At 44.8% G+C, this 25,570-nt stretch overlaps 1 protein-coding gene across 1 annotated transcript in view; it reads left to right on the top strand.

Annotated features, from left to right (window-relative positions):
* The window catches only part of FER (FER tyrosine kinase), a 772,263-nt gene that overhangs the window by 304,789 nt on the left and 441,904 nt on the right, over window positions 1-25,570 (top strand). Inside the window, exon 11 of the mRNA XM_069226363.1 lies at window positions 10,379-10,582. Coding sequence (XP_069082464.1) covers window positions 10,379-10,582 — 204 coding nt within the window. The remainder of the gene's footprint in view (window positions 1-10,378; window positions 10,583-25,570) is intronic.

The following is a 25,570-nucleotide window of genomic DNA, read 5'->3' on the forward strand; positions in this document are numbered from 1 at the left end:
CTTTTGTTAAATAAATGATCCTCATGGGGTGAAGAGGACAGAAATGATGGGATGTACAGATTATCTGATGGAGACTGTCATATAAATGTGTTGGAATATCTGTGTCTAGCTTCTCATAGTCTATATTAATCACTTCACAGTGTTGTAAAAAGCTTCTGATTAAAATGTTATTGTTTTCTAAACAAATAGAAAATGTCCTGCTGCTTGACATTTAGAAAGAAGCTTGACTTACAGTGGAGAATGATAAATATGAGGAACTACATTCTCATAAGAAAATTAAATATAACATTAAAAATGCATGTACAAATAATGCAGACTGTGTACAGATTAGTGTTGTAGTTCCACCCAGCAGGTGAGAATGCAACTATTGAGCAACAACAAAGATAGCTTTTATCTTTTGTGGTGTTGATAAGACTCTAATTCAAAACAAGATGCCAAGGTGGGACAGGCTTGTCTTGCCATATTTCAGGATTGCACCAACCTGCTGCTTACCCTACGTTCCACTACTGCCCACTACTGCCCCCTTATGAAAGATCTTTGTCTGACACTAGAGAATTGTCTCTGCGCAAAAGCAACAAATTACTTAACCGGTTTACTGATGCACCCATGATATAGGTTGGCTCTGCTCTGCCTGAAAGCTACTCAATAATCAAGGAGAGTCACTCTTGCCAGAAAAGCAGTTGTGGGTTTCATTGTAAATGTGGAATTGTTTCACAAGTCTCTTTGGTAAGTTTATCTCATTTGAAGCCATAGCAGGTAAATTGTTCACGTCCCCACACACTATGTGAATTGTGGTTTGTTTGTATTGTATCACTGCCCTAGAAAATGTCTGCTTATTTGGAGAACTTTACTGAGCGTATTACTTCTACCTAGCCTCATATTGTGGTGTTGGGGACTTAGATCTTTGGGCTGGCTATAAGGATAATGTTGAAATCTTTTTGCTGGATAGTCTAGAAGCCCTTTTTGTTAGGCTTTCTTAATATAGCTCAATCCTTATGAGAATTGCTGCCCCTTTGATTGCTAGTAACTTATCTGTGAATATTGAATTTGGTTTTCTCCCATTGACAAAGCATGCTCTTCCCTCCTGCCAGTTTAAATGTGAGGTTAGACGAGTAAAACCGACAGGATTAGTTAAGAAAGCAGATGAGAGAGACATTTAAAAGTTACCCTGAGGCAATAGAACCACTAATAGGTAAGGCTTTTGGACCCCATCCCCCAAAGTTGGGGGGTAGGTTACCAAAAGCTCTGCTGCCCTCTTGTATCATTGGCCTGGGGGCCAGTTGGGTTTCATGTGCATCACTTGACACACAACCTGTCAGTACTTCCCCCCCAGCCAGGACTCCGCCTTTGGAGCACCCGTCCCTGTCTGAAACACTGTCATGAGTTTCCACAGAGACCATACCATGATGATGGTTACCCACAATACGCCTTTGGTGTCTGTAGTGGTAGTATAAAAAAACAGGGAATCTGAGAATTGTGGTTGCCTATCAATATTATGTACTGCATTGACTACTTGTTTCCTCATCAAGTTTTGTATTTGGCTTCTTCCTTAGCACATTTGTCATTTTCTCTCCCCTCTTGTATTATGCTTTTTTTTCTCATCTCTATTCCTGAAGCTCCGTTCTGGTCTCATTGAGGAATCTTAATTGGCACCTTTTTTAGAACTGCATATCTTGATGATTTTACTCAAATATTCCAGACCGCATTGTGAGTTGTTTGCTACATATGCCGCTCAAGATGAAGATCCATTCCCAACTTGACAGTTTCCATTGCTTCTTTTGTTCCATTTCCTTGACTTTCCCTGTTCACTGCAGACGTTTCTGTCTTGTGTGGAGGAAGTAGAGCATCAATACCAGCACTTAACAATTCAAAAGTCAGTTACTGTAGTATGACCATTTTGAAGTTGTCAGTGACTGAGGTTCCTCCCACTTTTAGTGCACTGGTGATAATGGTCCCCTCTAGTGAGTTTAGCACAAGAACTAGTTAACATTTGGAAGCAGCAAAGCAAAGAGTTGTAGGAATTAAATTTCGACACATTTGTTATGCACTAGTCAGAAGTAGCATAGCCACTCTAAGGTAAAGACCTGTTACAGATTATTGCAGAGATACCCGATCACTCTTATCTTTCATGAGGATGGGGTTGTGCCTGAACATTCAGTTGTTCACCTTGGGAATATAAAAACTTCTAGCTTTAGTAACAGAAAGTTTCAAGTCTATTAAGGACACCGAGGCGAGATTATGCATTTTCTTTCTCCACTTTTATTCATCAGCAGCCTTAACAATAAGAAAAAAACCTTCCTTTCCCAGAAACCTTATGGAAGAAGAAATACTGTACAACCAATCAACTGTCAGTGTCCAGAACATAGCCCTTCGTCAGTGTTTATGCCCCCTTTCTTCATGCGATTAAAGCCTTCAAGTCCTGCTTGGAGCTGTCATTCCCTGAAAGAAAGAATACATTTTGTAATTTTTCCAAACCATTATAGGTTTCCGGTAGAGCACAATCCGAAAAAGCAACCACCAATATCACATTGCATTCCTAATGCAGTCCTTAAAACACCTGATAGCGGCTAAACAGTTATAGCTATGCCATACGAAGAAACTCTTGATCATAGAAGCCATGTCCTCTATTATGGAGAGAGGGGGGGTTGGTGGGGGGAGGGGGTGGGGGGATGGAATTGGTTTTGTGATTCGGTGGGGATAATCCTCGCTTCTGTGTCCCTAATAGAATGGACATTTTCTGTTAATAAATCTAGGACATGTTTATTCTATGTCATGACCAGAGCGCAGTTTGCGTTCCGAGAAAGATGATTGCACGCTGCTCCCAGCCTGATGAACTCTGGGGATATCTGGTATCCTGACTGTCCGCGATGTCCAGAATCTTGGTCAGGTGACCTGTGACATCCAGCAGCTTGGCCTAGCTTGTCAACCCGGAGCAGTTGATAACCTTCTTGGGATCCCACATAAACTTGGCCAGAAAGGTGACCATGCGGGCCTTTAGTTCCGGGGTCAGCACCACCTTCCCTTCCAGAGAGGGATTCGGACACTCCGCTTGAAGACAAGCCCTGACCTCCTTTTCCAGTGGTTTCTGGAGGTACCCTGCCCCATAGATGGTCACTTTGTCACTCTTGGACCCTATGGAGGATCTTGGGTGGAGTAAGTGCTCTGGATCCAACATGTACACCACCAGTCCGTCTGCCTGGTAAACCACGCTAGGCTTATGTTGAGATGTAGCGAAAAGAGAGAGAGGGATGGGGCGATTAAGTAAGGTCCAGTGTACGGCCTCCCAAAATACTAAACATATCAAAAAGAGTACACAGTTCCTAGACACCAGATATAAAGGCACAGGTTCAGCTAAGACACTTCTAATACTCAGAAGTACAGGCCCTCACACATCCATTGGATGTCATGCTTCATCATAGGGCCTGCTACACACCAGACTTTTTTATGTGTTATGTTGAGATGTTTTATCCACTGACGGGTGCCACGGCCGGTAAGGACCTAGTTCGATATCGGACTGACCCTGTGTGTCATCATCCTCCTCAAAGAGATCGACAACCTCTAGGGACTGGGGAACAGGGTCTGTGTCAGCAAACTGAAGATTAGAATGAATAAATGCCTGTTTAAGGCGTTCAAACACATTCATGTCCACCCTGTTTTCATGGGGTCTCTTCGGCGCCAAGTGCTTGGGCTGCTGGTGCCGCGGGGTGAAAGACACACCTGCGATAGCTTATCAATCATTTGCTCCAGTGGTGCCAGGGCTGATTCATCCACAGCCTTGCAGAACTCCTCATCCAGCTGTAGAAATTAGGAAGATTCTTCCTCCATATAGGCGCCAGTAGTGGCCTTCATTAGGGCAAATGTGGTACGGGGGTTGGGGGCAAGCAAAAGGGTGAGTCAGTGACTCAATACAAGGAGGGCCAAAATAGAATATTTTTTCATAGGGGCTGCAGCCTGTGCTGGTCCCTGCTGTGCCAGAAGAAGTACACTGATTGCCCAGCAGGTGGCATGGTCACTGCACTGAAGCAGACCTAAGGGAAACTTCTTCTTACTGATCCGTATGACTGGCATCACACTCCAGGCTGCCTTCAGGGGTTAGTTAATGCCAAAGCTCTGCGGTGCACACTGCTCAAATACCGCCGGTATGTCAGGAATGCAGCACGCGGTGAGTGCGGAGCAAGGAGCTTCTCTTGGTGTGAATGAGCACCCTCTAATGGCCAGCAGATTAAACCGGGCTCACGTGCCCCCGGAGCGAAATTCTATTCCATGTAATCGTCACTGAAGCATGATCTCAAAGGTCCCTGAAAAGGAAAGGGTTAGAGTCCATAAACGTAGTGAACAGGTTGCAACAATGGTCAAATACAGTGCAGAGAAATGACAGTTGGATCAGAGCAAAGAGAACACACAACTGCTTGGCTGCTGAGCAGCTAAGAAAGAGGGGGCATTAACATTGATAACGGACAATGTTCTGGATGCTGACAGTTGATTGGTTGTACGGTCTTGCTCCTTCCCTGAGGTTTCTGGGAAAGTATATTTTTTCTCATTGTTTAGGCTGCTGATGAATAAAAGTGGAGAAAGAAAAAGCATAATCCTTTCCTCTGGTCCTGCCATAGGATAAACCACACATAAAATGTTAATAATAATATGACTGTTGTTCGGTGCTAGTGTATATGTATTATTTTTATATACTGACATCTGAGATTCCTACAGGAACACTACATCTCCCTCTAAGATGAGTAGAAAAGACATCACCTCATGGCTCTGTTTCTGAATAAAATGTCCAAGTATAGTTTGCATTGTCAAATTGTGGGAGTCTTATCAACTTAGTTTTGAGTATCCTTAGTTGCTGGTTTATTGGCACCTTTCTCTTGTGTCCACAACCTTTTATAGGTTTATTGATTAATCTATAGTAACTGCACTGAATCAAATACCAGAGCCTTAGGAATTTGCAGTTAATGTTCCTCCCTTTTGGAGAGCTTTCACAATCTAGTGTATTGCAGTTACTAAAGGTATTATGCATGAGTTTTGAAATCCAAGAAATAAGTATAGAATTAACTGTGTTGCATACAGCTGCCTGAGATGGAAACTGGTGGGAACATTGTTAACAAAAGCAAATTGTTGTTGTAAATATCAGTTCTTCCCTGATTACTTTGTCATCTTACGATCAGAGAATGTCACATTAAGGACTGTATAAGATTCAAATGCCTTGTCATTAATGGTGACTGCCAACGGAAATTGCATCAGCTGAACATCTAGTGATTTTGTATGGATTTAGCTGTCATTTATGTCTAACTCCAAAAATCTTAAACAAGTTTCTGGACCCAACATAAAGCTGAAGATTAGAAATGTTGGTCATGGCTGTAAATTTCTTGAGCCTTTTTAATTTTTTTAATCAGTCCACTTCCTGGATGTCATGTTTGTTGAGATTCATGAGTGTGGACTTGAAGGTACTTTTAACTGCAGATTCCTCACCATGTGACTATCCCCAGGTGTCAGACTGTATTCGGAAAATGTAAAGCAGTACTCCTGTGTCCTGGCAAGTGGCAGTGTACAACTCAGCGTCAATGCCATTCCACTCTGGAAATGAGAAAGGGAGCCACATATAAACACCACCGATGAGTGCTGATGCCAGTTGCTTTCTTTTCATCCCTTTTGATGCAGGTCCAGTGCTCTGCTCCCTCTTTTGCTTCACCTTTCTTTCATTTTTTTCCCTGTGCACTGAATGTTGCCCCCGAAGACTACAGGTTTTACACTTCGTAAGGACTGTTGCAAACAAATATCTATGACAGATATGCCTTTGGTGCTTGGGCTCATTCCATGACTCCAAGGCCTGTGATGACGGTGCACACATGAATGCAAAAGTCATCAAAGTTTGCTAGGCGAAGCCGCAGGAGTCTCTGTACACGTCCCGTCCAAGCTGAAATTGAGAGCTTGGACCCACTTCTTGTCCTGCCCTTGCTCCCAAAGTAATTCCCTAGGCTGAGCTCTCTCACGGCTGAAATCTTTTGTTAAGTTGAAGAAGAAACACAATAAATCCAAGTGTGACTTGGCTCCTTTTTTGCCACTTTTTGGAGAAGGCGGGAGGATGTCACTGGATCTATTGAGGTGCAGATTCCTTCTTTGATGCACCCAGGCCAATCAACAACCCCGCAGCAAGTCTGAACCATTTCTGAGGCTTTGCTGTTGAGCTTTAGCAGGCATCTGGTTCTTCCTGGCCCCAAAGATCCCCAGCCAGAATGTCATCAGCAGATTCACCCTCAGTGATTCCTGGATCCCATAAACCCATCTCAGGTTCTGTTCTGCCAATGTTGGAGGGCCTCCAACCCATCAGTCTGTGCTATTCCGAGCCACTTTCAGCTAGACTCAGGTGATGTTAAGATCTTGATGTGCCAGAGTCTAAATGTACCCATGGGAACACAGTTACAATCCCACTACCATGCAGTCAGGCACATATATTTCACTGTGCGTTTTTGTGCTCGAACTTTTATTAGAGCCAGTCGTATGAAGATGACAATGCAGGGGATGGGAAAGAACTTGCTCCTCCTTATGTTGCAGATGACTGGTACATGGAACTGCAGGAGACCATTGGACTGGATACCTCAGCCGACACTGGGTTGGTTCACCCCTGGTCCAGCAACAGAAGAGAAAACTTAATTTGCCGTAGTAATTAGAAGGGCTGCTGTGGTCCTTGACCTTCACAGGCAGACTATGTAGGTTAAAACAAATGTTCTTAGAGAGGTCCTACAGCCTGGCAAATAACCAACTGAACCTCATTTGCTTTTTAATAAAATCCTTACTGACACACTTGTGGGCCCTTGTCGTTAACTAGCCTAAATTTGTGATCTGTTTGTGCCTAGACACCCCAGATTGTCTTGACAGCACTATAATAACTAGCGAGGTGCTTTGGCACAACACATGGATGAGGTCCACAGGCGCCTCCTGGGTTTTCCAGTTGTTCTTAATGTGTATGCCTTTTGATGGTGTCTGCCTGTTGGGCGGAAAGATTAACTTGGCCCTGGAACATTTTAAAGGAAACTGAGCCACAGCATGTTCACCAGGCCTTCCAGCTTCGGTCCAGTAATCTCCATGGCAGTTTTCTCCTTTTAAGGGATATACCAGGACCTGGCATATTAAGGTGTTGGCCTAAGTCCTTAACGGCTGCACAACCAGCCCTTTAGGGATCAGACAATAGGTTCAGCAGACAACAGCCCAGCCATCAGGAACTGGGTGTTATTTTCACTTCTTCCTTGTGCCGAAGAAGGACATAGGCTAATGCCTTATCCTGGATCATCGCCCTCTCAATGCCTTCCCATGCAATGAAAAAATCACGAAATTCTCCCTGGCAAAGGTTCTGTGTGCCCTGGATCCCAGGGACTGGATGGTGGCGTTGGACCTGCACGACGGTTATTTTCACATCCTCAACCTGCAGGTGTTACCTGCAGTTAAAGGTGGGCCGCAAGCACTTTCATTTGTCTTGCTCCCTTTCAGCGGCACCAGTGCTCCTCCGGTGTCCAAAAAGTTGATATTGGTGATCTCTGCTCATCTAAGGAAATGAGGGGGGTTCCAGTCTTCCCCTAACTCATTCATTGGCTGTTGAAGGCGGGCTCGCCACAGTTGGTCATGGACCACCTCCAGAGGACAGTGAACCTCTTGACGACATTGGGGTTCTAAATCAACCTGCTGAAGTTAAGCCTGACTCATTCGCAGAGGCTCCCTATCATTGGAGCCATCCTTGATACAATGTGCTTTCATGCCTTTCCTCCTGAAAAAAGAAGTCCAGGACATTCAGACTATGACCCGTGTGTTTTACCCCCTGTCTTGGATCTCAGTAAGGATGGCTCTGAGGCTTCTTTGTCTGATAGTCTCTTGCATCTTGCTCGCAGACCATGCCAGCTGGCAAATGGGAACTTTAAAGTGGGACCTGAAGTCTCAGTATGCCCAGCATTAGGGAAACCAGTCTAATTCCATCCAGGTATCGGAAGAAACTAGGACAGATCTGCAGTGGTGGCTGCTCAACTGCAGCTGGGTCAGCGGAAGACTCCTGCTCCACCCAGAGTTGACACTAGTGACGGATGTGTCACTACTGGATCAGCTACAGCTCTGGAGCTGGCTAGCACTTCAGGGGACTTACCTGCTGATGCACCATCTGGCGGGATCTTTAAAACTCCAGAGCTGACAATCTCAGTCAGTGATGCCTAGCAGATCACAAATGGCAATTTCTTCTGGAAGTGACATCTTCCATCAGTGGGGAGAACCATGGATTAGATCTGTTCACCACCACCAAGAAAGTGCAATGCAGGCCCTTTTGTGCTCTGGAGTTTCCCAGAAAGTTTTCTCTTGGAGATGCGTTCCACATATGGTGGAGCTTGGGACTCTTATATGCTTTCCTGCCACTTCCTCTCCTGCCCCAAGTTCTGAAGAAGACCAGGAACGACTGGGCCCAAGTAATCCTTGTGGCACTTGATTGGGTTAGGAGAGTGTGCCACCTGGAAGTTCTGTACCTAAGCATCTGCCCTCCAATCAGGCTTCCTGTTGGAGAGGATCGCCCATCGAGCAGCAAGGCAGGGTCATGCACCCAAGCCTTCACAATCTGAGATTGAGTGACATCCGTTCTTTTGAGCTGCCTCCCAAGGTCATTGATATCCTGGGTGCCAGGACCTTCCACAGAATTTGTATATGCAGGGAGTTAGGACCAGTTTTGGGCGTGATGTGGTATCTTACCATTAGACCCTCTGTTTGATTTGTTGTTGTTTGCTTTGTTTGTGGCCCAGCAATGCATTGCTCTGGGCGAAGTTAAAAGCCACCCGTTGTCTCTTAGACTTTTGATGTTTGCCGGACCAGTTGCCTTTGTTTAAATCACTGGTTGTGATGCTTTTTATAAAAGGTTTGCAGCTTATGTTTCTAACAACTCCCTTTGTAATGCCACTGCGGGGCTTGAATTTAGTCCTCACTTCCTGATGTGTACCCCTTTTGAATCAATGCACAGTTGTTCATTGTGCCCGCTCACCCTAAAAACTGTCTTCCTGGTGGTGGTAACAGTCGCATGCCAGGTAACTTAATTTCACACCCTTTAGGTCCAGCATCCTTAAAACACCTTTCTCCCAGGCAAACTGGTGCTAAAGACCGCCTGCTGCTTTCCTACGAAGGTGGGGATGCCTTTTCATGTCAAACAAGCCATCATTCTGCTTTTCTTTTTTGCGCCTCCTCAGCCCTTGAAAGATTTAAAAAAGACTCCACTGTCCGGATCCCTAAGGAGTGCTCAGCTTTAACATTGATCGTACTAAAGAACATAGTTTGGGAGACAAAGAAGGGCAAGGTGGTGCCAGCTCGTTGTGGGGTTCTCTGGGGGCAAAGAAGGGCAAGGTGGTGCAGAAACAGATCATCTCTTGATTGATAATCCTCTGCGCTAATATCTATGCATTAGCGAAGAAGCAGCCTCTGAATGCCTACAGCCTCATTCCAGCAGAGCGAAAGCTTTTACCATTGTGTTTGCACATGGTGTGTCTGTCCCGGATATTTGTTAGACAGCTCTGTAGGCACACACCCACGAATCACTATTTCCTCGACAGTCTAGTCTGTTGAGATGGGCAATTTGCCTGCTTGGACCTGAAGGACTTTTTAGCTTGAGGCATTCCACAGACCCTCCAAGTTGGGAAGTACTGCTTTGGTATCTATTCACAAGGTGATGACTTTACTGTTAGATCCATCAGAAAAACAAGTTACTTACCTTCTGTAGGCCTTTTTGTTGGTGTATTCTCTATCTAACCACAGATTTCTCTCTGCCCTCTCATGTCCCCGTTCTGTGGTACGGGTTCTTCTATGGAAAAAGATCCCAATCTACACACTGATTCGTTCAATATGCAGTTAGGCTTTATATCTGAAGGTGTGGGAGAGTTTATGAAAGAAAATGACATCAGAGCACATGGGTGGCGCTTTTGTGTGACTTCTGTAGAGGATTGGTAACAACGCTGAATCGCACAAGACTGGGACATCTTCCAACATTGGGGAAAACCCTGGTTAAATATTTTCCCCACTGCCAAGAAAGTGCAATGCCAGCACTTTTGAGCACTGTAGTGCTCCAGAAAACTCTCCTGGAGATATATTCCAAATATAGTGGAGCTTGGGACTCCTGTATGCTTTCCTGTCTATTCCTCTCCTGTCCCAGATTCTGAAGAAGACCAGGAAGAAGGCCCTCTGCCTGCACACAGAGGCACTACTTTGAATGTTCCCGATCCAGTGGATCATGAGGATGTTCAGAGGGTTAGAGTATCTTCCAGAAAGAGAATTACTGAACGTAAGTAACTTGTTTATCTTAAATATTTATACATTGGGCGTTATGATACTTACTATTCCTTTTTTCCTTTTCCCTTCTCGATTCCAGTTCTTTGATGTAATTGCAACGAGCGAAAAGCCATTAGCAGAGCAGGACTGGTATCATGGCGCAATCCCTAGAGTTGAAGCCCAGGAACTCTTAAAACAACAAGGAGATTTCTTAGTTCGAGAGAGCCATGGGAAACCTGGTGAATACGTCCTTTCCGTATTTTCAGATGCACAACGGAGGCACTTTATCATACAATATGCTGATGTAGGTCTCTGTGGTAACGTATTATTTAGTGTGTTATGATGGACTCTAGATATTTTCAAAGATGTTTCTGATAAATCTCAGTAAATTTGTATGTCAATTGTAACTTTAGTAATTATTTCTTATCGAAGTGTGTTCTCAACAATATTGAGCCAAAGGAACCTTTCAGATGAGACCCAAAACCAGAATCCAACCCACTGCTAAATATAGTAAGCGTGTTGAAACTTGTTGATGTCGAACATTAATCAAAAGAATGTTAAGTGCTGTGTGTCTGTCTGTACTGATTCATTATTGCCTGTAAACACATCCCAGTCTAATTGCTTTACACGTCTGGAGTAAGAAATACCTTGTGCCCCTCGCTAGCTGCAAAGAGGTATAGTTCTTTAATATAGGATAAACTTTCAGTAATATTTTCCTTGTTCTCAGAAATGGGATACACAAACGTAGGTCGTTAGTAGTTTCAAGACAAGGGCATAGAGAGTTGCTTTATGACTGATAACAATAGTACAGATTTTCCTTCCTCTGGTCATTATAAAGCAGGAAAATCAAAATCAACATAGCTGACAAAGTGTATTCCCTTTTTTGTTTATGTTGATGGTTATAGAATGCAGTGTCTGGCTGTTTTTTTTCGGTTCTACTTACAAAGGTGCCAAAATCATACCAACCTAGGTCTTTTTACACAGTTGCATCAGAGGGTATAAGGTTTTGAACAAAATGTGTGTTTTTTTTAATGCCATCATCAAAAAACTTTTTAGGAAATGAGCCTCGGCCTTAATCTTCCAAAACTGTAATCCTCCAAGCAATCGCAGAAAGAGAAGCTTGACGAACTGAAGGGATATCTCTGACACCCCATTAGAATGTTCAGGAAGGTTGGAAGATGGTTTGGCAAATACTACAAAAGTTCCAGAAGAACCGGAAACTATACTTGTTTTCCAAACTGGAGTTATCAGCAACAGGTTTGACAGTTGCCTCAGAATTTGAGCTGTGAGTCTCATGATCATCCCTGAATGTAGTCTCCAGCTGAAGAATCTCCAAGACCGATGATTCCGTTGAAAAACCATTCACTGCACATGGACCCCATATCTCTAACAGCTATTTGGACACAACCAGATTCAACATCCATGCAATGGAATCTAGTAGGTACCTGGAGTTCCAGTCAGCTACTAGATTTTATATTTCCAGGAGATATTACACTGTTAAAGATTAGGATATTGCAATCAGAAATGTCAAAAATACTTAGCCAGATCAGTTAATGTTGTGGGCGGCATAACTCAGAGGCCATTGATATCCTGAACCACTGAAATGTCAAAAAGACTCAGCAAGTTACTGCTACTTTCACCAGGTATTTTGAAGTGCACAACTCTGTAAGGAGTTGATAGTTAATTAATGTGGAGGGGAGAGTTGCTTTTCTGAGAAATAAGCCCACATCAACTGCTTTCTATTTCACCATATCTAACTCCAAATCTGAGGTGGCTTTTACATTTCTCCTCCTTTCCATGCCTCACTGTTAATGAGCCATCACTGGATTTCCACCCTGGCATCCTCCCTTAAAGTGAACATCTCAGAGCATGTACAGCCTTTCCTCTTATGAGCATCCTTCAACCTCTGAAGGGCTCTGTATTGAAGGCCTAGAAATATCACCTGAATGAAAGAGGCGATCCTGGGCAGCTGTCTTGAAGCGATAGACTCTCTGGTTAGTTGCCTCTTCAACTCAACTCTCCAACTCCTTCGTTATTTTCACCACTGCCTGCTAGTGCAGCTTGAAGGTTGTTGTTGCTGAATGTTGATGTCCACAATTCCACTATGAAACTCAGAAAGGGTATCAACTGGGAAGGAACCAGCTCTGATTTGTCTTTATTGATGACAAATCCCAATAATTGAAGTAGTGTGACTGTGATGGCAAGATGCCCTTGCAGACAAATAAGGTGTTGGTCCATCAAAAGATTATTGTCCAGGTACTCAATCCAGAGATTTATTTCTCTGATGATAAGAACTTCATCACTGACTTAAGCAGTTTGGTGTAAAATCAGGTGTCTGAGAAAAATCAAGTGAAAGAATAACTAAAGCAATCACCTGGTCTACCCAAGTGAATTGGAGGAAACCACAATGTAGGGGTATGGACAACATCAGGTGTGAACTCTGTTGGTCCATCCAGAACATCAAGTGACCCACCTGAAGAACATCTCTCCGAAGATGAATCCCCTCCATTTTGAAGTGTTCATTATAACAACTTCTTTTTGATCTCTCAGAGTTTTATGACCACCTTTTGGCTACTTTCTTCACCAAGAATACATTTTTCAGGAAACAGTTGAGATGCAGGGTTGGTCCTGACTACTGCACACTTAATTTTCCAGTCTGATATTGTCTGAGCAATAAGGACATTTTCCTTATGAAGAAGGCTGACGCCTTCTGGGTTGAAAGGGGGTTCAGTAGAAATCTTTAGCAAACCTTTCCATGCTGTGCAAGACCTAAGTGTCTCCTGTCTACTCTTACTCCCTCCTTTTGGTAAGGAAACAAGGTTAGTTCTTATGGAAGAGGCCCCCAGAGGCCTTGGCTAGTCCTCTGAATCCTCTGCTTTCACTATGTTCTGGGTATCCTTCCCTTGTGGGGGAAGAAACTTCTTTGGTCATGCCATCCGTTGCCTACTTTGGCCCCTTACCCTTTTTGGAAGCATGGGGAATTACAATGGCCAGGCTTAGAGCCCTGCCTTGACCAGCCCCTGTTAAAACCTTTGTGCCAAAAATTCTGTTGATGGATGTCTGGGCATTGTCCAGGAAAGAGTAAATGTGGATGAAATTCCCTGTCTTGATAGAAATGGACCTTCAAACAGGCCACCCTCTGATAGCAGACCTGCTTTTCTGGTAGCCAACTCCCTTAATTTGCGGTTCACTTTGCTAAAGAGAGACTGCTACATTGAGAGAGCTTAGTTGGCATGCTCAAAGGAATAAATCGCCTGTTGGAGTAAATCAGATTACTTGTCTCTTTAGTTTCCTCGATCACAACAAGAAGTTTGGTAATTGCTCCAGAATATCCAAGCTTTTCCTATCAAGCCTGCCAGCTCCTTTGGTCTTTCACAAATTTCACCATGAAAGTGACCGACCATCGTATTAGCTATTCCCAGATTGAGGGCTAGTCTCCCTAAAGGACTTGCATGGCTTCCTTTACCTGTTGCACATATACTGCACCAATTTATCCACCAGGACCTGCTATCACAACCTTGGGTGTCCTATATCTTAAGGTTCTAACATGTCTGACTGTGTACCCTTATCAGGGTGCCCAGTTTCCTGCTTCCCTGAAAGATGCCATTCAGAACCAGACACCTGTTGCCAGGGTCTGCTTGGATCCAGTTCCTCATTCAACTTTTCCTCCTAGCCCCTTTGATATTTTCTGTTTCCTTCAACAGGGCTCATCATGAGAGATTTCACATTAGAGCATTCTAGTGAATTCAGACTACTAAAGCTTCCATCCTTCCTTGGAAAGGTGTTGGAATAGACTCAAAGGTTTTACTTAACAAAGCCTTCCTCAGCTGATCTTAAGTGACCAGTGGCCCATTAGGTCCATGCTTCCGCTTAGCCTTACCGATTTGAAGTAAGCACCAGAGCCTGTTGAGATTCTGATGTCATTTGGGCCCAAGATTCTCCTGTTTAAACATGGTGTACGCTGTGGCTCACTTCCAAGAGCTATAATTGTCTTCTCATAGGGCTTGAGGCACAGCCTTTTCTACTGAGGACTAGAAGGCCTCTGTCCATCCTTACCCAAAAGGAAAAGACACTTTTAATTCAACCACCTCCTCAAAGAGGTCCTAATTCCTTTGTTATGCCCTACTAGTGCAGTTATGGGACACAGATGCCTGTTTACATATGTGTCAGGGAAACCACAGCTACACTATTGCATTAAAGGCTAACTCCCCCCCCACCCTTGCCCGAAAAAGAGCAATTGTTCTGCTTGCCATAATGCTGGTGTTCCTCCCCTCAGACAGTCTCAGTGGGAGTTGGCATGAAAGTCCTATCAGGACTCAGGGGAACCATAGATGTCAAGAGGCCAACCAGCTTGCTGCCGGTCCACTGACTCCACTGGCATGTCTTCCGCAAATTCTGTCATACAGGTCCGGACAGAAATAAACAAGCAAGCTTTGTGAGATGTTGCTTTTTTCGAATGCAGTGGATTGGAATTGAGTGGAGTGGCATTGAGTAGAATGGAAAGTTTCCTGAGTTGCCACTGAATTGCCCCATAGCACTTCAAAGCCTCTTGCTATATAAATGAACTGTAATCCAATATGGTATCATTTGTGGCTTCCTACGATCTATGTAAACTTCTGATCCATCTGTGCTTGTTCTATGCAACACAGGAAGAAAAGGAATTGACTTCTGGCAGTGCTGCCCAAATAAAACGCAGCAAAGAAGAGTGATGATGAAACCAACCGATGGTTTTTAATGGTTGATACAATAGATCGTTGCCAAGCGACAGCGCAAGTGCGCTGCCCACATCTTTGTGCTTGTTTTATTATACTTTTAGACATGCTGCACAGCAGCACAACATGTCTAAATAAGACATTGACAACGCCAATAGATATCACACAGGCGAGACCTGTTGGCTTTGTGAATGCTTATTTTTTAAGTAATAAAAGAGCTCGCAAGCAGCAGCGCGTGTGCTGTCTAAATCGAGACCTAAAAACAATTGAATGCCTAAAGTACAATGATTGCAGTGTCAATATCTAACAGAGTTGCTAGGGCCACATTTTAGCACAAATTTCTGGAATGCTCTACAACTGTTTTTCCAGTCCCGCGGGACCCCTAGCTGTTTTTCTTTCTAATTCTGCTGTCAAACTCCTATCGAAAAGGGAGAGGCAGGTAAGTTCGCTGCCTTTCATTGGTGCATTGGCGTAATCACGGGAAATGCAGAGGGGATGGGGAGGGCGCACCGGCACTGTCACTTATTTTTGGAGGCCACCACTTTTTTGCATCAGGCATTTACTGCGAGCAAAAGGTTCATATGGGAAAGACGGAAAAGCATCACAAACGGAGAAGGCTGCAGGACTGACCTTGAAGGTGCAGGGTGTGGGTGTAAATGGATTGATGGGGCCGGAGATGGCTATAGGATTACGCTGCCTCTGTATTCTATGCTCGCACATTTAATTGTAGCAGCCGAGAGTTTCAAAGGAAAGCTCTGAGCACCGGCACGTTTTTATTTACAAATTAACCACAGCGGAAATGCCATTAGAAAGCAAGTAATAACTGAATTGTAGCATTGCAAACGGTTCCAGGAAGACTCATTATTTCTGTTTCTGCTTGAACTTCGTGATGGAAAGATGCTACATTTTACCCCCAGACCTCCAAATAGGGGACTCAGTCTTAAACTCTGCCTTCACGCAATGCTTTCGCCTTGTAGACATTTTCTTTTATCCACAATGTTGTACAGTTTACATCTTTTCTTCAAAAAGTAACCTTTGAAGAAAAGATGTAATTTGCACAACATTGTGGATAAAAGAAAATCACAGTGGGGGTAGAGTTTGCATATGAATCTTTATTTTGCAAAAACAAGGTACACAGATAACTGAAACTCCTTGAAACAGAATGTTTGACCTAAACACTTCAGTAGCATGGTAGGGTTTTATTCAAATATCGTCATTAAATATTAAATTCCACCTGTTCTTAATGCTTCGAGTTGCTGGGCGGTGATACTGTGCCCTAGAAGCTGATTATATGTGCATGCCGAAAGCTCACTTTGTGCTAATAAATGAAGGTTATACGTGTTTTTACAATGATAGTTTGATTTAGTCATGAACAGGCTGCGACTCTGCATCTCCAACTTTACCCGATATACTGCTTTAACGCTTCCTCATGGCACGTATTGTGCCTCTTAGCCATAAGCCAAACTCACGATTTCAGTACATATCTCCGATTAAAATAATAAAATTAGCATAGTCCATAAAACAAGCTTAACACATAGCAAAATAACTTAGTGGTGGTTCTGGGGGGCGGGGGGAAGAGGTGTAGGGGGGTGTGCATGAGCAAGTCAGAATGACCTGACCTTTCACTGTTCAGACGTTGTTAATAGGTGCTACTGAGATATAGTGTATAGTATTACAGCACCAAGAAAGGCAACAGCGGGACAGCAAGCATCTATTTTAAGCAATGTGTGCACTGTTTGTTATATCACAAAAAATGACAAATGAATATGCCGGAAAGCATATTTGTTAATTAAAAAAAAACAGTAGCTTTTTCGGGTTACTATAACAGCTACAGATTCTGCCTTACCCGTTTGGAAACTCTTTAACCCCTTCGCTGCCATGCCTTTTCCCCCTCAGGTGACAGGCTTTTTTTGGCTATTTGGGGCATTTTGCGCTTAGGCCCTCATAACTTCTTGTCCACATAAGCTACCCAGGCCAAATTTGCATCCTTTTTTCCAACATCCTAGGGATTCTAGAGGTACCCAGACTTTGTGGGTTCCCCTGATGGAGATCAAGAAATTAGCCAATATACAGTGAAAATGTAGATTTTGTTTTTTAAAAATGGGACAAAAGGGCTGCAGAAGAAGGCTTGTGTCTTTTTTCCCTGAAAATGGCATCAACAAAGGGTTTGCAGTGCTAAAATCACAAGCTTCCCAGCTTTCAGGAACAGGCAGACTTGAATCAGAAAACCCCTTTTTTCAACACCATTTTGGCATTTTACTGGGACATAACCCATTTTTACTATTTTTTGTGCTTTCAGCCTCCTCCCAGTTAGTGACAGAAAAGGTTGTGAAACCAATGCTGGATCCCAGAAAGCTAAACATTTCTGAAAAGAAGACAACATTCTGAATTCAGCAAGGGGTCATTTTCGTAGATTCTACAATGGTTTCCTATAGAAAATAACAGCTGAAAGAAAAAACTATTGAAATTGAGGTGAAAAAAACCAGGCATTTTCTCCACATTTTAATCTGTAACTTTTTCCTGCGATGTCAGATTTTTAAAGCAATATACTGTTACGTCTGCTGGACTCTTCTGGTTGCAAGGATTTATAGGGCTTTTAGGTTCATCAAGAACTCTAGGTACCCAGAGCCAATAAATGAGCTGCACCTTGCAATGGGTTTTCATTCTCTACCGGGTATACAGCAATTCATTTGCTGAAATATAGAGAGTGAAAAATAGGTATCAAGAAAACCTTTGTATTTCCAAAATGGGCACAAGATAAGGTGTTGAGAAGCAGTGGTTATTTGCACATCTCTGAATTCCGGGGTGCCCATACTAGCATGTGAATTATAGGGTATTTCTCAAATAGACGTCTTTTTTTTACGCACTATCTTATATTTGGAAAGAAAAAATTTAGAGAAAGAAAACGGGCATTAACACTTGCTTTGCTATTCTGTGTTTCCCCAAGTCTCATGATAAAAATGGTACCTCACTTGCGTGGGTAGGCCTAATGCTCGCAACAGGAAACGCAACATGGACACATCACATTTTTACATTGAAATCTGGCATGGTTTTTTTGCAAAGTGCCTAGTTGTGGATTTTGGCCTCTAGCTCAGCCGGCACCTAGGGAAACCTACCAAACCTGCGCATATTTGAAAACTAGACATCTAGAGGAATCCAAGATGGGGTGGCTTGTAGGGCTCTCACCAGGTTCGGTTACCCAGATTCCTTTGCAAACCTCAAAATTTAGCTAAAAAAACACTTTTTCCTCACATTTCGGTGACACAAAGTTTTGGAATCTCATAGGAGCTACAAATTTCTTTCCACCCAGCACTCCCCCAAGTCTCCTGATAAAAATGGTACCCCACTTGTGTGGGTAGGCCTGGTGACCGCAAAAGGAAATGCCCCAAAACACAATGTGGACACATCACATTCTCCCAAAGAAAACAGACCTGTTTTTTGCAAAGTGCCTAGCTGTGGATTTTGGCCTCTAGCTCAGCCGGCACCTAGGGAAACCTACCAAACAAGCGCATATTTGAAAACTGGATACCTAGAGGAATCCAAGATGGAGTGACTTGTGGGCCTCCCACCAGGTTATGTTACCCAGAATCCTTTGCACACCTCAAAATTTGGCAAAAAAACACTTTTTCCTCACATTTCGGTGACACAAAGTTCTGGAATCTGAGAGGAGCCTCACATTTCCTTCCATCCAGTGTTCCCCCAAGTCTCCCGATAAAAATGGTACCTCACTTATGAGGGTAGACCTATTGCCCGCAAAAGGAAATTCCCCAAAACACTATGTGCACACATCAAAATTATCAAATACGAAACTACCTGTTTTTGCGGGAGGCCCAGCGTTTTTGGTCCTGGGCTCAGCAGCCATCAAGGGAATCCTACCAAACCAAGACATTTCTGAAAGTGACTTGCATGGATCCCCCAATATTTTCTTACCCAGAATCCTCAGCAAACCCCAAATTTAGCTACAAAATCACATTTTTCCCACATTTCTGTGTGGGATCACCGCACCTGGACAAATTTCCTACCACCCAATGTTCCCTTCTGTCTCCTGGTAGAAATGATATCTCACTTGTGTAGGTGGGCCAAGTGCCTGTGAGAGGGAAGAGCCAAAACATGTCGAAATTGAGGGGGAACCAAAGTGGGTCCAAAAGGGCAGTTTGAGAAATAAATAAAAACATTTTTAGGCTGACAAGTGCAGCAGAATTTTTATCGGTATAGATGAGACTATGCTGGGTTGTAGGAATTTTGTGGATTCCTGCAGATTCGGAAGGTTCCATCACAGAAAATGTGGGAAAAATTTATGATTTCCAGCAACGTTAGAGGTTTGCAGGGCATTGTGGGTAAGAAAATGGTGCGTGGTGCATGTGAAGAACACCACCCTGGAATCACCCAGATGTTTAGTTTTCAGATGTGTCTAGGTCTTGTGGATTTTTCTACATGGCAGTTCCCAAAGTCCAAAAAGTGCAGCCCTCACCATTCCAAGTGGGACGATTTTGAGAGTTAGCCAAGCTGTCATGGCCCAAATGTAAAACCAAAACCCAAAATAATCAAATGTCCTCTTGCTTGTAGTGGGAGAAGATGTTTTAGGGTGCGGAGGGAGAGCTGAAAGACTGTTGCCCCCTTCAGTTGGGGTGGGGGCATAACCCGGCCCATACTGGTTGGTAGCCACCACTCCACTCTTTTATATATATGTTTTAATTCCCTGGCATCTAGTATGCTTTCTGCCCCTCTCCCCCCACCCCCCCCAGGGAGTGGATCTGGGGTAATTGCCCTATCTGCCCAACTTTGGCCCCATTTATTTGGGGTGGGGTATGGCCATGCCCCTCCCTCTTATTTTGGAAAAACAAATCTTCCTTGGTGTCTGGTGGGATTTCTGCCCCCCTTGGGGGCAGATGGGCCTTCCAAAAATAGGCCGATCTGCCCCTCAGGGGGGGCCGATATGGCCAACAGTAATGTGCCCCCCATGGGGAGTGACCCTTGCCCAAGGGGCTGCCCCACCCCCAAAAAACCACACACATACACACACCAATCCCTGGTGCCTGTGGTTTCTGCCCCCCCAGGGGGCAGATCGGCCTAATAGAAATAGGCTGATCTGCCCTCAAGGGGAGCAGAAATGTGCTAAAATAAATTTGTCCCTCCCCCCTCTCCCCCTAGGGGAGCGACCCTTGCCTAAGGGGTCGGTCCCCTTGCGTGAAATTGGTGCAAAAAAAAATAATCCCTGGTGCGTAATAAAAATAGGCTGATCTGCCCCTAAGGGGGGCAGAAATTGCCTAAAATAAATTTTCCCCCCAGGGGAACGACCCTTTCCTAAGGGGTCACCCCCCCCCTTGTGTGAAATTGACTCCCAAAAATAAAAATCATTGGTGTCTAGTGGTTTTTGCCCCCCTTGCAGATTGGCCTAAAGAAAATAGGCCAATCTGCCCCCAAGGGAGCGACCCTTGCCTAAGAGGTCGCTCCCCACATACATAAAATAAACAAAAACAAAAAAATATATATCCCTGGTGTCTAGCAGTTTCTGCTCTCCCCCCACCCCCGGGGGCAGATCGGCCTAATTATAATAGGCCGATCTGCCCTCACATGGCCTATAAAGAAATTGCCCACTGGGGAGCGGCCCTTGCCCAAGGGGCCCACTCCCCTTATGCGCAAGTATAAAAAAAAAAAAAAAAATCCCTGGTGTCTAGTGGTTTCTGCCCGCCTTGAGGGCATATTGGCCTAATAAAAATAGGCCGATCTGCCCCCAAAGGGGGGAGAATTGGCCTAAAAGTAAAATTGCCCCCAAGGGAGCGACCCTTGCCTAAGGGGTCGCTCCCCACATACTTAAAACAAAAAACAAACAAACAAAAATCCCTGGTGTCTAGCGGTTTCTGCACCCCTGGGGCCAGATCGGCCTAATTATATTATAGGCCGATCTGCCCCCAAATGGCCTATAAATAAATTGCCCCCCTAGGGAGCAGCCCTTGCCCAAGGGGCCGCCCCACTTATGCCATAAATGAAAAATTTTAATTCCCTGGTGTCTAGTGGCATTTCTGCTGCGATCGGGCAGCAGAAATGCTGAGAGAGAAATGAAAGGAGAGGAAAGGCCTTTCCTCTCCTTTCATGCCTCTCTGCTCCCTCCACGTGATTGGAGGAGAAATGCTTTTGCATTTCTCCTCCAATCCGTGCTGGAAGCCGAGCTTCCAGCGCGGTGGGGGCAGGCCTCTGATGAGGTCAGCGCGCGATTGCGCTCTGATGTCATAAGACGCCACAGGGGAGCTGGGGGGCGAGGGTGGAAAGGGAGGGGGGTGCCAGGCCCCTGGGGGGAGCGCTAGCGCTTCCCCCGTGGGCCCCTGTTTAGATGTAATGGTTACGTCCTGGGCACCCGAGCAGTGCTGCCCAGAACGTAACCGTTACGCCCACAGCACCTGAGGGGTTAAAGCAGTTATTATTTGTATTTCCCAAAGGAGATCTCGGTTTTCTTTCCCATGTCTTGACATGTGTCCACCTTTTGGATACCCTTCCATAATGTTATTTCTGATGGAAAAGCACTGACGTGCCCTCTTGAGCCTGTTTTGCTTACCGGTTAATGCAGGACATATGTTAACAGCCAGAAGCGTGAAATCCAACTACAGGTGAAGATTGCAGCTGTGATCATACCACAGCAGCCCCCTAGGGAGTTGACTCATTTATTTAAAAAGTGGCCTGCTCTCTCCCAGACAATGAACTGTAGCTTGCTGTAGCTCGGCAGAGTCTCACTGTCTGTGCAGACCCAGAATGGAAAATGACACACAGAATTTGCTGTACAACATGTGATGTTTGTGTAAAGATCGGCGTAGGAAGCAGGAGAAAAAGAAAATGCTGGATACAAGGTATGAATCTCAGCATTGGCGCAACAGTCTCTAATTCTGGGCAAGTAACTTAATCTCGTGCCTACAAAATATCTCCTTGTGCAAAAAAAACAAAAAACAAATGTGACCTTGTGCAAAGCAACCCGTACTCAAGTAAAGCGCTCCAATTACCTTCAGGCAGAGTTTGTGCTACATAATTTGGCGGAAAAAAACATTTAACCGAGGTGCAACATCGTGAGACGGGGAAACATTAAAAATGCAGAGGTGAAAAAAATGCTGATCTGAAACTGAAAAAAAATGTTTAAAAAACGCTAAAGAGGGAGAAGCAGGCAGTGGGAGGGGGAAGGGGAAGGGGGAGAAAAGAGTATCTCAATCACGTCGGAAGCAGCTGACGAGCACTAATTAAGTTAAATCAATCAGTCCTTGATCCCTGATCCACGGACAGGACCCACAATGATGCCACCTGAAGTGGATGAATTAAGAGGCTGTAAAGAAGAGTGCCACGAAAGCCAACAAATGGTGACCGACAGGCGGGCTCCAAGTCCTTTTCTAACTACAATAGCGTCTTGCAGTTGATATGCATGCGCTAACGCATGCTGTCGCAGGCTCGACCCTAAAAAGAAACAATGAATGTGAATCATCTAGATGTCCTCTACTGGCACAAAAATGAAAAGGGGGCAAAAAACAGGGAGAGTTATGCGGTCCAGTGCACTAGTCTCCCTAAGTGAACCTAATCTATAAACCGAGATGCACTGTTCTGAAATTCAAGACTCCACTCTACTTATTAGGGGAGGAGTCTTTAGTTCCCACAAGCATTAGCTTATTAGGAACAATAGCCCTCACTCACCATTAGGTGACATGCATTATTATCGGGTCATGCTCCTCATCAGGCCAGCACTGCAATGCCTGACATGCCCTTTTAGAGGGATCTTTGCCAGAGATATTTTTGAGGCAATTACAGGTGGTGAGTGGCTGTGTGGAGGACTGGATCAAAAAACTTAAAATTGACTGTAGTTGTCAAAAAAGACAATCTTTCCGCCAACTAACACCAGTGCCAAGATTAAAATAGAGAAAGGGAAAACAGCAGAGTATAATGGTCTGGTATGCCAACTGTTGGTATATGTGTGGAAAACTATATGTGTGGATACTTTCTGCGCTACACAACCAATGGTCAACATGTTTCTCACCTATATAATCTCTGGGATCTAGTGACAATTATTCAGGACCTAACATAACTCCTAATCCTCACTAGCAGTGTAATAAATCTTGATGTCCTTAAATGAGCAGCAAAAAGTTCCAGTCTGGCGCATACACTGCCCCTGACCTTGCCAGATGCTGAACTGGGCAGATTCCCCTACCACTGTCTGGCATGTGCTCCAGCTCCGATATGGAAGGCACTTTCACTCGGAAGAGCCTACATTAGACAGTGTACAACATCTTCACTTTGTCTAAAATTATGTCAACTTTTCAAGCTTTTCAAATGATGAACTTAAATCTTTAGCTAAATCCATTTCACCTTCACAACCTGCTCTTGGATCTCGGTAAGTCATAATCTAGCAAACTATCCAAAACAAATAAACTAAAATGCCCTTTTTTTTTTTTTTTTTTTTTAAATCATTCAGGATTTGTCATCTTCAGGACATCTTGACAGTTATCATTTTATTCAAATCTCTCACTGTCTTGCAAGAACTATAGAATGGACCGGCAACGCTGCATTGAGCAGCATTTATCTGATAGAGACATCTAGTTTCAGATTTCTTACCTTAAAATTAAACCAGGCATCAGTCTGGATCCAGAGATTTTTCTCGAGCAGTACCCCTGTGTGCTGAGGTGACGTCGATTGGCTCCACGTCTATTGTCGTCTTTGTTGGATATGATGCCGCGGGTCCTAAATAGGCACTATCCCGGTGCACTGATGTCAGTTCTTTTCTTTCCACGCCAGCCAGCCAGCCGAAGAGAGCTACCCCTCAGTCATTTTATGACTGGCCCTTTTCAAATTTTTGTCAAAGTTTTTGGTTTGAGTTACTAGCTTCTGGCTAATCGAGGCATGTTATCAAGGGAAGACCGGGTTCAAGCCCTGTGGATCCTGTCCTCGGGAGAAGTCTGTGATGGATCTGCACATATGCCTTTGGTGTTTGAAGCACAACCAAGACCCAAAGTCATGCTCAGAGTGTCAGACCATGCATCCAAAGGCTTTGAGGGAGCGGTCCCTAAAGCTGATGGTGCCCAGATGCTTGACTCTGTGCAAGTCGAGGTCCCCGTCGATAGGAAGGTCCTGGGAGCAGTTGCAGAGTCCTTCATTGTTGTCGTCCCACTGCAAGTCCTCTGGACGATCGGATAAGTCAAAGCACAAGAAGTAGCTGAAGAAAGCAAAATGTTCTTTGACTTCACCTTGTCCCTTGGCTGACGAGACAAGGGAGCGGAAGCGTGGTCATTCTAAGTCTTCCTTTGTGGAGCCTGCGTCTGGGGCGACTCTGCGCCTCCCTGAGTTTTCTGGAGCCGGGGCGACACCTGCCCAACTAAGAGTTCTATGAGGCCAAGCAACGTATTTTTGGGCAGTCCGACACCGTTGGCACGCCTTTGGGCCCCGTGGAGTCGGAAGGGTCCCCTTCGGGTTCTGTGCCAGCGGCTCTGGCCTCAGCTCCATTGGGCTCCCATGGATCCAGGCTTGGATCCGTGACTGCATCGGTCTTGCCACCTCAACCTTCCCCAATGTCGGTCCCAGCGCCTATGCTCCCTTTGTTGCATGCGCTTTCGGACACTAAGTCTCCATCCTCATTGCCAACTCAGACACAGAGCCAGATGGGTGTCATACGACTCTGTCTCTGGCACCAACAGGAGCCATGCCTCCTTTGTCGGATCCTGAGCCCTTGTTCCTGTGGGCTTGGTTACATTGAGGAATGGGCGGGGTCGCTGGACCCTTTAGAATACCTGCTCCAAGATCCTGTGGACTGGCGTACGAACTTTGGTGAAGCCTCCCCAGATACTGACTTGCTTTCTCCCCCTACCGTGGCTACGGAGGAAGGAGATTAGTATTCTATGGTGTTGCAAAGAGCAGTTAAGGTCCTGGACCTTGACTTGCCTTCGGTGGCAGTCAGGACTAACCTCCTGACAGAAGTGCTTCAACCTGGACCTTCATCCTCCAAATCCCTGCTCCCCTTCAAAGAAACCCTTACAGATGTCAAACTGGGTACCTGGTCAAAACCCACCACAGGGCCTCATGCGAACAGGACATTTGCCCGATGCCTGCTCTGGGCGACCCAAGTTTACTTAAGCATCACCCCACCCCTAAGAGCTTGGTCATACAAGCCTCCACCACCCATGGTGCGTTCCCTTCTGCATCCCTGGATAGATAATCCAAGAGGCTGGATGCACTTTGGAAGCAGATATTTTCTTCTGCCAGCCTGTCATTGCGGTCTGTGAACACTGCATGCCTTTTGGGGCACTACTCCCACACACTGTGAGATACGGTTGCGTGAGTGATGTCACAGGTCCTGAAGGAGGGCTGATCTGTTGGAGAGATGCTGCAACATTTACGATCCGATGTTGACTGGACACAACTGACTCACTGGGCAGAGCGGTTTCATCAACAGTGGCCATTAGGTGCCACGCCTGGTTGAGAACATCTGGCTCTTTAGGGGATGTCCAAGCCACCTTTATGGACATGCTGTTAGATAGCACCTGTGTCTTTGGAGCGAAGCAGACTCAGCACTCAAGTGCTTCACGGATTCTCGTGCTATGGTCAGGTCCTTGGTCCTT

The sequence above is a fragment of the Pleurodeles waltl genome, chromosome 1_1 (genome assembly GCF_031143425.1).
Source record: "Pleurodeles waltl isolate 20211129_DDA chromosome 1_1, aPleWal1.hap1.20221129, whole genome shotgun sequence".
NCBI classification, from domain to species: Eukaryota; Metazoa; Chordata; class Amphibia; order Caudata; family Salamandridae; genus Pleurodeles; species Pleurodeles waltl.